This window comes from Otolemur garnettii, unplaced genomic scaffold, assembly GCF_000181295.1.
Source record: "Otolemur garnettii isolate 467f Iridium unplaced genomic scaffold, OtoGar3 scaffold00070, whole genome shotgun sequence".
Lineage (NCBI taxonomy): Eukaryota > Metazoa > Chordata > Mammalia > Primates > Galagidae > Otolemur > Otolemur garnettii.
This window is the reverse complement of record NW_003852465.1, coordinates 5047438-5060786: the sequence shown is the minus strand read 5'-3', so window position 1 is coordinate 5060786 and position 13349 is coordinate 5047438. Positions and strand designations below refer to the sequence as shown.

Here is a 13349-nt window from a genome sequence, read left to right as displayed (position 1 = left end):
GGCCTAAAGTATTTCTCAGATTGGTTAACACTGGCCTTATCTCTGGATCAAAAAACAATGGGGAAGTTTTGAGCTTTTCCAGAAAAGAAAATTCTCCATTTCAGTGGAGAATTCTCCATACAATAAAGGGACACGTTGATTATTAACGTAAATAGTCACTTGCTTGTCTATGACAGTTACCTTCATCATTGATATTCACTTCATGATTCTATAGACAGATGAAGGTCAAAGCTCCCATAGATTTCTCTTATGAGGAAAAATATTATTTTTAAAATGTTATCAATGTGCACATATGTAGACATATAAATATTTATAGGGAACTCACTGCCCAGTCAGTGGAAATGGGAATAGAAATATGTGCTTGGGGAATCCTCACTGTGTGACTGTACTTTCAAATCAGGAAAGCGCAGTGATTTCTTTTGCTATTTCCATCCCTGTGTCTAATGGAAAAGGTCAATGTTTCATAAAATATAAGCATAAAGAGACTTTGGATTCTCCCCCACATTACACGGAGGAAAGAACGAGAGGCCCCGGGTCAGATGACCTATGGTCAGACTGCGGGGTTTAACCCACAGCATGGCTTTCCTCACTCTCTTGCAGTCCTAGCTCTGAGGTACAGCAGTAATCTACTGCATAGAAAAAAAGTAAAGTTATCAGGTTAGCTAGTAGAAATAGAAGACATTAAAATAGTAAATGTAGAGAAAAAGTCAGAGGGTCAGTCAGACCTTGGAGAGAGAGCCAAAGACCACAGACTACACTGTGGAAGCATCTGTCTTCCCCGTGACCACGTGAAGGGGCAGGTGAGCGCATGGTAGAAATCCAGGTCTCTGGTCAGAGCTGCACCACGCACTTTCTTTCCTCTTAATGCTGCCTTAGTAATTGGACCCCACCTTATAGTTTAAAAGGGAAAAAATCCTAATTAAAAATAAATAATGAACCAGTGGACAGGGGCAGAGCTGTACATGGTACAGGTAAGTACCACCTTGAGGAAAAATCTGAGGGGGAAATGAATGGAACTGGGTCACAAACAATGTGATGGCATAATGGGAAGGACAATGATTTATGTACCCAAAGGCTGACGTGAGCCTGCACACTCCAGAGTGAGCTCCTGGGTCCTACTGGTTTGGTGCTGCTTCTCTGGGTTTTGTCAGGCTCAGTGATAGACAAAAGTCAGGGAGTTCTGTACTGTACCCATTTGGCCTGCTGTAGCATGGCAACTGGAAGGAGGCTCCAGACACTCTGACCTCTCCCCCAGGCCTGGGAGAAGCTGGGATACCCACACTGCTGGTGCTCTGGAAGTCCCGGCAGCCTGAGGCTTGGATCGATGGCCTGCCCTCACCATCACTTCAAGGGACTGAGCCCATTGAAGAGGATGAGGGTCCAAAAATGTGAAACAGGGCGGCACCTATGGCTCAAAGGAGTAGGGTGCCGGCCCCCTATGCCAGAGGTAGCGGGTTCAAACCCAGTCCCAGCTGAAAAAAACAAAAATGTGAAATATAATAAAGTACTTATGTCTGTCTTACATTTTAGCACTTCAAGTCCCATCACAAAGTCATACATTTAATCTTTACAGAAAATATGTAACACAGGTAGGAACTGCCAATGCCATTTGAGAAATGTGCAAACTGAGCCTCAGAGGATTGTATATTATTTGTGGAAGGTCAAAATACAGGCGGAGGTCAGAGAATCCAGATACCTGAACTCTGGGTCTTTATTAAGCAGATTCAACATAAAGTGGAGTTGAAATCACAATATACAGCAACAGTGGAAACTTATTTTTTGGCCAGGGCCGGGTTTGAACCCAACACTCTCAGTATATGGGGCCGGCACCCTACCCACTCAGCCACAGGTGCCTCCCTTAAAGTGGAAATTAAAAAAAAAAAAAAAAAAAAAAGACATTCCCCTCAGTTTCAAGGAAATGGCATTTTTCAAAGTTCACGCATGTCTTTCTAAAAAGCTTTTCCCAATGGGAATGGAAATCTCTAGCCTGCTTTCAGTGTTGGCCTATTCTAACTGCTATTCCAAGAGATCACAAATAAATAAATCATTTTTCAAGTTTACATTTTGAAGTTAATGGAATTGGACACATCTGGTCATCTTTTCTGCTAACATTCTACAAAATCAAAAGAGGTGGGAAGAGGCTCAAAAACAGTCTGTGCAAAACCCTTTTGCAATTGGCTGGCGCTCTTCTGGGATGATCCCAGTAAGAACAGTGATGCTATCAGTGCTTCCTATAAACACCTGTTCTAGGTAAGAAGCAAAACTGTCAACAGAGATAGCAGGAACTCTATTGGGACGACTTACCTACCATCTCTGAGACACCTCTGTGAGGCAGGTGTGTGTTTGAGGCAGGCATGATCTTTTCATCCATAGAGCTCCTTATTTTGAAGTGAATGTACTGATAGAGGTAGGATTAGCTCTACTTGTGAAAGGTATCAACGAAGCCTTCCATTTTTATAGAAATTATGTTCTTTGCACTCGATGATTCTTTTATAAGTTTATAGGACCGAAAGGCTTTTAAACGTGCTTAAGTTTTTGACACAGTGGTTAAAAGTAGAAGTTATATTCTCTTGACAGATGAGCTCAGCATGAGATATGGTTTGTCTGTTGCAAACTTAGGTAATAAGGATTAATAATAGATGAATGAGAATTAAACAGAAAATTCTCAGAACTCTTAGTTATCATTAAGTTAGTAGTTTCAATGAAAGAAACAAATGTAGAAAACTATTTTTGAAGTCTTCAAAAAGCGTTTCATATGTTCCCCAACTGGCCAGACCACATTCCTTAACTGAAAATTGTATGTGTCAAAAAAAAAAAAAAGAACCTCATCTAGACAAACAAAAGTATTTAAAACTTCACAAGGACATTTTTTCTATTGATTGTAGGAGAGTTTATATGTTTGTATGCTCAAACATAATTGTGTGTGTATGGATGGATGGAGAGGTAGGCAGGTAGACAGATTCTGGAGGAGAATCATCACTGATATCCTAATTGCATTGATTTTTTTATGAGGTCTGTAGATACTGCATATACTCTCTGGCTTTATCTGTACTCATAAATTTGTTCCATGTGAAAAAGAGTTAGTTATTTTACTCTAAATATTAAAAGGAGGGTCCATCCAACATCATTAACATGTCTTTCATTTTATATTTATTTTAAATGGGTGAAGTTAAAAGTTTCTTACCATCCAAGCTGTGACAAAGTCCCCCAACCAGGTCCCTACCGCAGCTAACTTCATGAAACTTTCATTTCGGATGCCCATGTAGTCTGTAATGATATACGCTCTGTGGAAACAAACACACAAGACACTGTTCAGACTCGGACAACCATATAGTCAAGGCTTTCTGGTTCAGCAACAACAGGCAGAGGGACTGTTCCCACTCTCAAGAAGCTGTCCTTCTCGTGCCCTATCACATACGCTTACAAGTCTGGAAGGCTGTTGACAACTCTGAGGGAGTCTGGTCACGTCAAAGTAGACTTTAAAACTGAACGTGGCTCTGTGAATTACCACGTGCATTTCAGATTTGAGCTGTAAGATGGAGGGCAGCTTTTGAAAAATCAAACAGAAATACTCAGCAAAGGTATCATCTCATGATCATTCAAGCACAAGCAGAGCAGAAACAATTTCTGAATTAGAGTAACTTGACAGAGGAAGAGAAGAACTAACTTTCCTTCAGTCTGGCAAGTCAGACCACTGACCAGGTGCTGGCACCAGGCTTCAGATGTAATATCATACCTGAATGATGTCCGGAACAATGTCAGGATGGAAGAAAAATTCCACACAATGAAGTGATGTGAAATATGATTAAAATGTGTGTGTTAAATTAGTACTAAAATAGCAATAACCAGAAGATTTAATTTTATTACTTGCTTTCTGGATAGCTAATTCTTATTTCCATTGACACTAGATACTGAGACCATGTTATTGTTTATAAGGCATTTCCATTTTCTCATTGAATAGTCAAGAAAACTGTATTATTTTTCCTATTTTTCAATTTCTTTGAAAAGCCTGAGACTCAGATCATCTAACTTCCCCAATCAATATCATATAATTAATGCATAGTAGCTAAAAGCCAAATTTATCTCCTCCTATAATTTTTTTACTCTAATTTCCTTTCACTTAGGTTTTTTACTTTAAATTTTGCTCCATTTATTCTTCATAATGATACTTGTACAATTTAAAGTATTAGTAAAACTCATTTCGTCTTAATTTTAAAATAACACACAAGAGATAATGACATGTTTATTATTTTCTATTGAAATTATGAAAAAGCACATTTTTGAAATAACTGAAAGGTAAACTACCTCTAATTCAGCTTTTCCTTCTCTGGAGTTATTTTGATGGTTTGATTAACATAAAATAAACAGATATTTAAGTAGTTTCATTTAACAACAAAATCAATTTATAAACTCTTAAAACAACTCGCTTTCTACAAGCTTCATTCACCTACCTTGGAGGGCCTATATCTTAAGGTCTCATCCAAAATTGTGGATCTCCAATTCAATGAATTTCCATGATGGCCAAAATTGTGTGAGTACCATAAAGTACATGCTTATAATGTCCGAGGAACAGTTACTATCACTTTAAATACGGTGTCTCTAAACCTTCCTACCAGTACAAAAAAGGTATTATTACTAATTTATAAATATGGAATTCAGTTCTCTATGCTCAAGAATTTATATTGAAAGATTTCAAACTTTGACAAAAGTTAAAAGTACAGTAGAAAGACCTCCTAATCTACCCTTCACTGAGATTCTCAACTTTACACATGTACCACATTTGCTCTATCACACCCCTTTCTAAATCTCTCCTGTGTATATTAACATATTATGTACTATATATCTCATAACTTAAGTGTGCATGTATCACCCCTTTTTCTAAATTTATCTCATATATTAATATATTTTATATTATATATCTCATAATACAGGGTTCCCAAAATGTATACACATTTTAAGAAAGGTAAAGACTATATTAAAATTGTACTACTCAAAATATCAACAACAAAAGGCAAATGCAAGTCACATTGAGCACCTCTTGTAATTGCAGAAGTCAAACATGACTTGAACATGAAAAATTTAATACAGTTGTTCATTTTCTTCTTTTTCACACCATGTGTGTATGTGTGTGTGTATGTGGCTGTTAGTCTTTCTTTGAACTATTTGAAAGAAAGTTACAGATATGATGTCCATTAGCCCTAAATACTATGGACTATTATTTCCTTAAACAAGGACACTCTCCTATCAACCCCTAGGAAACCTTCCAAATTAGAATGTTATTGATGTAATACTACCTTCTAACCCACAAAATCTATTTGTGTCCCTCCAGCTGTTCTTTTTGGCCCAGAATCCCATCCAGAAATGCACGTTGCATTGCATTGTGTCTCTCCAGGTGCCCCCAATTTGGAATACAGGTATTATGGAAATGAGATTTAGAGTATTAGCAGCTCATGCAAGATCAAGCACCTAGTAAGTTGACTGGATTTGAATCTAAACTTGATTGGCTCCCAAATCAGGCATTTATCCCCTGTCCTATACCTTTTTCCTGCAAGTAACAGTGGAGACATGAAAACCACAAAGGACATCTACTCTGTCCTCTTGTACTTTAGTAGGCAATGAAAATCAGAACTTATTTCTTTGCAAATAAGCCATAACAATCCGAAAACAGCATAGAGAAGCTTTAGCTTAAACTCAAGTCTCATACTGAGTTCACTGAGCTCAGCAGCTTCCTCTTGAAAGGCTCCAAGGTTAGTTTCTCTCCATTCAGGACCACCATCGCTGAACAGCTCTTGGCAGTTAACTCAATGTTACTTTAGAGCAGCGGTTCTCAACCTGTGGGTCGCAACCCCTTTGAAACAATGAAAATACATCCTGCGTATCAGATATTTACATTACAATTCATAACATTAGCAAAATTATAGTTATGAAGTAGCAATGAAAATAATTTTATGGTTGGGGGGTCACTACAACATGAGGAACTGTATTAAAGGGCTGCAGCATTAGGAGGCATTAGGAAGTTTGAGAACTACTGTTTTAGAGGATTAGCTCAATCCTCCGTTTAGAGGATTGTCTAGCTCTTTCTAAGACACCTATTTAAAGAACTTGTTCAATGCCCTATCTGTCCACTTTGCCAATTAGTTCTAGAGTATATTGGGGTAGAGTGAAAATGTCAGGGTACATTCCTTTAGATTTTTAGATATGTATAAGAGAAGGCATCATTATTTTGGTGTCTGAAAATAGGGATGGGATAATATACTTGCAACACATCAATGGTGTAGTCAAGAACAACTTGGAAAATCTAAATTAAATACAACAATTAGCCAAGAAATCTTCTTAAATAAATCAGAGAATTGATGAAGCAATGAACATTAGAAAGAACACAAAAAGTATCAGATTGGAGAGAACTGTGGAAAAGTTAAAATTATGGAATATCTAGTTGATATCTCTGGACATTTGCTGACTTTGCATGCAAGACAAGAAGATAAAAATCTTGGGCTTCAAAAAGGCAGACGGCAGTCTCAGTGGGCTGGAGAGGCAGCCTTGGAAACGTGCCCCGGAGAGACCATGAGACACAGCTGGACGCCTTCCAAAGCATTTGCCAGAATCTGAACTGGTTCCAGAGGAGATTAAAAGATTCAGTGAAGTTTCTAAAAAGGATTATGGAGGTTTAGTAATTTCTCCATACTGAAGAGACTATTATAATTTAGAACTAGCCACAATTGTAGTCCAAAAGAATATAGGGCCATGAAAGGCTACCGAAAGCCAAGGATGGACCAATCAGCCCTTATTAAACCTGGATTATGGTGATCAGCTTCTACTCTTTCCACCTAATCTAGGAAAGGATGAAATTTTTCTGGAAAAAAAATATCATCTAGGTTCTCCATATATTTTTATACATAACATCTGCCTTTCAAAAAGTCTAGGATGTCAAGAAACAGGATCATATTAATGAAAACAAAGAGAGGAAAACAATAACTAAAAGTAGATAGGGAACAGGGAGTTATTCTGGCTATTTTGTTCACTGCTGATTCCCTGGGACTTAGAGCACTGTCTACACATAGTGACATCAAATATTTGTTTAATTATGAATTAGTGAAGTGACCAAATTATTCATATTTATTTCCATATGGCATTAGTAGATCTCTGTATACAAGCTCTAGAAATGCCAATAAAATAAAATTAAATCATGAAGAATCTGTCCACAGAAGATATTAAAAGTGTCTTTAAGTTGTGATTGACTTTTTTTTCTTCAACTACATTTGTAGCCACTTGATGGCAGGACAGTTGTCCTGTGTTCACATAGAATGATATTATCAGCGCAAAATCAAAAAATTATTCTCACCTGCAGCTGTGGGCACATAATAATTACTAGATGCTATGACAAATCTGACAATTTAGGATAATTAATGAAATAACTAACATGTTTCAAAATGAAGAGTGATATGTAAATACTACTATTTAATATTTATTTTTACATTTGTTTATTTGGACAAATATGAGGAAGAGCTACAAATATGCAAACTTGTCATAAAATACAGGGTGGCTACAAAGTCATATGCAATTTAAAATAGTTTTCTGTCTTAAATTGCACACGAACTTTGTGGCCGTGCTGTACTTCAACTAATATTTCATTGATTTCCATATTCATTAACATTTAAAAATATTTCCTGATTGAGTTATAAATATGAGAGTATCATACATTTATGTCAGCAACTTTAGCTAGTTTGAATATCACATTGGACTCTAAATAGAAAAATTGTAGAGTTTCATATATCCAATGATTTTGAGACATCATTCTAAATTTAATTTTATTTGACAGGCGACCATTAAAGTTTTTGTTTGGTTTGGTGTGTTATCTGATTATTTTAACTATTCATACATTGTTTATTTTCTTTTGTGCTTTAACTGGTTATTTCCACTATGTATAGATCTAGAAAATTTTGCAGTTCTACTGGCCTTCTAGGCACTACCCTCAGTTTTCAATTTTTTCTTGAGATCTCAAGCTTAACTGTCAAATCCATAAGAAACAAGTGGACACTTCAATATACAAGATCTGTTAAAAGTTAATAATTATCAGAACAGCTTGACAACATGAGCTGCTATCAAGCTTATTGCATATGTGTGCCAATTAGGTAAACTAAACAAACCCTAACAGGAACTAATAGTCCATAAATCTATAATATAAAGAATCAGTCGTATATGTGATATACTCAATCACTTAGCAACAAAAGTTTCAGTTCACTCCAATCTATTACTTATAACATAAGTGGATGTAGTCAATGCCAGGTAATTTAGGGGTTGAGTCTCTGAAAATTTAACAAGAGGCAATAAACATAGATCGCCAAACCAATATGGATTCATGCTTCGCTGAAGATCCATCTGTGGCCAGCTGGATTCATAATGTCACAGCTGTCTCTCCTAGCCATGTTTGGGCAGCATAAACAAGATTGGGGGCTTCATACACAAATAAATCATGGGTAAGTAGTTGACTTATATGGGTGTGTAACTAAGTTAAATACCAGCTCTAAGCAAAAGGAAAGCTCTAAGTGTTCTTAGACACTGAAGTGAAAATATGTGACCATGAAATGCCAGGAATTATAGGTAGATTTACTATATTAATCTTTTCTCAATCATTTTTGTGTCTGTGATAAATAATTAACTAGGTTAATGACTTGAATCTAATCTCTTGGTCAACCATTACCCATTTCTAGTTTTTAACTATGAAAAGACTTTGACTCAGTTCAATACACATGTAAGGACCTTCCAGGTCAGATATAGGGTTTAAACCTGCATATCAAGACACACTGAAGTGTCAAAAACACTTCGGACAATTGTTACATGGAACCCAGAGTGACTAAAATTACCTCATGACCTAACAATGCTAACTGATAAAATACCAACTCAAGGCAGCACCTGTGGCTCAGTGGGTAGGCGCCAGCCCCATATATACAGGGTGGCAGGTTCAAACCTAGCCCTGGCCAAACTGCAACAAAAAATAGCTGGATGTTGTGGCAGGCACCTGTAGTCCCAGCTACTCAGGAGGCTGAGGCAAGAGAATCACCTAAGTCCAGGAGGTGGAGGTTGCTGTGAGCTGTGACGCCATGGCATTCTATCAAGGGTGACAGAGTGAGACTCTGTCTCAAAAAAAAAAAAATACCAACTCAAATTTCCCAAGTTTAACCTTTCACTCCCTCTAATTTCTATCAGGAAGACATATGCAGAAAGACTGCAGGTGGAGTTTTCACTGACCACACCCACCCCAACTGTGAATACACCCACAACACAGCAATGCTTTCTTCCACTCATTGCCTCGCTTCAGGCTGTTTAGTGAAAGTCATTGGTGCTAGATAGAGAAACCTTAGCATTACCTTAATTCCTCTCTCTCCTTTACTCTCAACATTTAATCAGTCACTAAGACTACTCTGCAAATCCCTCAGCTCTATGTTTTTTTCTGTCATCACCATCACCAATGCCTAAATTCTGTCTGTTATCATTTTTTAATTTGAAACCGAAGTAATAAGCCTTCTAGTCTCCTATGACTGTTTTCCCCTGACTGTAGATTCTTTACTACCACTATGACTTCTGGGGGAAGTGGTAAGATATATTGAAGGAGGAGGAGTCTGAGAATCAGAAAGTGCTAAGCTTATAGCCCACCCACAAACCTGGGACAAATGAACAACCTTGATAGTCATTTACTTCTTTACCTATAGAGTGGGAAACAATACCTTTCCTTCTCAGGGGTTTACAGAGGATTACGTGAAATAAAGTATGTAGAGTTTCTAGCACAACTATTTCATACCAGGCATGCAAGGAAATGGTAAACCTCGGGCCCATTGGCTTTGGTTTTCTAAAATAACATAGCAGTCCCCATTGTCACAAGGTAAAGAAGAGAACTTCCACTCTCTGAAAGACATTTTCTTTTAAGATTTGTCTTGTTTCATTTCACAATCCCCTTCTTTCAGGCCCTCTGTCCCACCAGGAAATCAATTTCACCAATCTACTGCCATTCCCTGTGACACCTCATCATGGCTGCCCATAACACTCTTTGTCTGGAAGAGTCTTCTGCCCTGAGATTATTAACTCAATCTATCTACTGAGAAATTTCCTGCCATTACTTTTGAAAGTCATCCCTCCCCTGGTGTTGTCCTTTTACCTCTACTAAGCCTCATGTTAGATAACTTTACCAGAGTATTTTAATGATTTTATTGCATTGCTTCTCTCTGCCCTAAGATTTAGTCCATCAGAGGTAAAGAGCACATTTCATTCTCTTGGGCAAATGCAATTCCTTGTCTAGCATATACTATGTTTTAGGAATGCAATCAAATATTTAAATGGATTAAGTAGTCAATCGGTTAACGTAAGAAAATTACTTAAATCCCTGCACTTTCTTCTAGTATTTTTATAGTTTCATGTCTTAAGTTTAAATCTTTAATCCAGTGAGAGTCTATCTTAGTTAATGGTGAGAGGTGTGGGTACAGTTTCAGTCTTCTACAGGTCGCCAGCCAGTTTACCCAGCACCATTTGTTAAATAGGGAATCTTTGAAACTATAAAAATACTAGAAGAAAGTGCAGGGAAAACTCTTGAAGAAACTGGCCTGGGTGAATATTTTATGAGGAGGACCCCCCCAGGCAATTGAAGCAACATCAAAAATACACTACTGAGACCTGATCAAACTAAAAAGCTCTGCACAGCCAAGAACACAGTAAGTAAAGTAAGCAGACATCCCTTAGAATGGGAGAAGATATTTGCAGGTTATGTCTCTGACAAAGGTTTATAACCAGAATCCATAAAGAACTCAAATGTATTAGCAAGAAAAGAACAAGTGATCCCATCTCAGGGTGGGCAAGGGACTTAAAGAGAAACTTCTCTGAAGAAGATTGTCTCATGGCCTACAGACATATGAAAAAATGCTCATCATCCTTAATCATCAGAGAAATGCAAATCAAAACTACTGTGAGATATTATCTAACTCCAATAAGATTAGCCCACATCACAAAATCCCAAAACCAGAGATGTTGGTGTGGATGTGGAGAAAAGGGAACACTTGTACATTGCTGGTGGGAATGCAAACTAATACGCTCCTTTTGGAAAGACATCTGGAGAACACTTAGAGATCTAAAAATAGACCATTTGACCCTACAATTCCTCTATTAGGTATATAACCAGAAGACCAAAAATCACATTATAACAAAGATATATGTACCAGAATGTTTATTGCAGCCCAATTCATAATTGCTAAGTCATGGAAGAAGCCCAAGGGCTCATTGACCCATGAATGGATCAATAAATTGTGGTATATGTACACCATGGAATACTATGCAGCCTTAAAGAAAAATGGAGACTTTACCTCTTTCATGTTTACATGGATAGAGCTGGAACATATTCTTCTTAGCAAAGTATCTCAAGAATGGAAAAAAAAGTATCCCACGTACTCAGTCTTACTATGAAACTAATTTATAGCTTTCTTATGAAAGCTATAACCCAATTATAGCCCAAGAAGAAGGGGAAAAGGGAGAGGGACAGGAGGGGAAGGGGGAAGATGGGTAGAGGGAGAGTAATCAGTGGGACCACACCTATGGTGCATCTTATAAGGGTATATGTCAAATTTACTAGGTGTAGAATATAAATGTCTTAACACAATGACTAAGAAAATGCCGCGAAGGCTATGTTGACCAGTTTGATGAAAGCATTTCAAATTGTATGTAAAACCAGCACATTGTACCCCATGATTGCATTAATGTATACAGCTATGATTTAATAAAATAATAATAATAAATTACTTAATTCATCTAATGTCAAGGCCAAACTAGGAAAAACATGAAAGAATAAAGGTAAAAGCAAGGATTTGCAATATAAGACGAAAATAAAACAAACATTGAAGACAAATTGTGGCCTATGTAATTAAGATGTCCTAACAAAATTAGAGTATCATTGTGTCATTTTTATTACCCTTTCTATAAAAAAGCCTGGAGGCCAGAATATAATGAAATCAAAATAAAGAACACTTCCTTGACTTTATGCAATCACACGTTGTAAATTTACTTCCTTTGAATGTGTTAGTTGACTAAAAATTAAAAAGTAAAACATTAAAAACCTACTGAGTCATATTATTTTTAAACAATCCTTTAAATGAAACTAGATATCAATACATAATTTAGTGAATCAATATTCTGGCACAAACAATACTGGAATATATAAGAAAATACACTGATTTTATCCATATAAAAAAAGAAACAAAACTTTTTCACTGCCCTTCTAATAGATACTGTAAAAGTACACTTGTTGTTTGTCCTTTAATGTTAAAATTAAAGGTCTATAAGTTTAAAAAATATATAGTTTCAAAACTAATTTTGAAATTATAGAATTTTTGTGGTTATACCTCGTTATTTTCTTAAATCAATTTTTTGTCAACTTTACAAACAATCCAGAAATATGCACTCTAATGTAATGCTCAAATTAGTTCTGTCTTCTACTTCTAATAAATTAAAAAAATACAGCAAAAACACCTCATGTATCTTTATCAACATCATTAGAAAAAAAATTACAAAATGAAGTTTTAAAATCCTAAGCTCATTATCAAAAGAACCCAAAAGTCCCCAAGGAATCCAGAGAGTCACATATTACTAACTTAATCACATTTTAATGCCAAATGAGATTCAGTGTGTTTAAAGCTATTCATATAAAATGTGTACAATGCATTACCATCAATTATTACTGTTGCAGAAGTGAATTAAGCCAAATAGTATTAATTAACTTACCCTGCATAATATGTCCTTTCAAACTAATTGGTAGAATGAAATATACCTTATAGATTTTGCAAAGTTTTTGATGCTGCTTAAAGTAAAACAAAACAGGGGGGAGGGTGGGTGGAGGGAGGGTGATTGGTGGGACCACACCTACGGTTCATCTTACAAGGGCACGTGTGAATTTTTCTATGTACAATATAAATATCTTAACACAATAACTAAGAAAATGACATGAAGGCTATGCTAACCAGTTTGATGAAAATATTTCAAATTGTATATAAAACCAGTATACTGTACCCCATGACTGCATTAATGTATGCAGCTATGATTTAATAAAAAAAAAAAAGTAAAACATAAGTTCAAATGTAATGGGTGTGTGCCAGTGAAGGTAAGTGTTTACTCAGGGTATAAATGGTTAAAATGGTCAAAAAATAATGAAATGGAAACAATGGGAAATAAATACAATAATTAACATTTCCCAGTAACTATAATTTGCCCTCTGTCTATAATGAAATGAAGAAACCTGAAAAGTGAGAATGATTTTCTATTTCTTACAAAATTTTCAAATCCATAGCACTTGCAATAATTAACTTTTTTTTTTT

General features: G+C 36.3%; 1 protein-coding gene across 4 annotated transcripts in view; it reads right to left on the bottom strand.

The window, feature by feature from the left end:
- TMEM117 (transmembrane protein 117) overlaps positions 1 to 13349 on the bottom strand; it is a 435999-nt gene that overhangs the window by 210678 nt on the left and 211972 nt on the right. For 3 of the 4 annotated variants that reach the window (XM_003793549.2, XM_012807485.2, XM_012807484.1), the window contains one exon: positions 3185 to 3284. The exons of the other annotated variant lie outside the window; for it this stretch is intronic. In XM_003793549.2, the coding sequence (XP_003793597.1) occupies positions 3185 to 3284 (100 nt within the window). The remainder of the gene's footprint in view (positions 1 to 3184; positions 3285 to 13349) is intronic. 4 annotated transcript variants of the gene reach the window in all.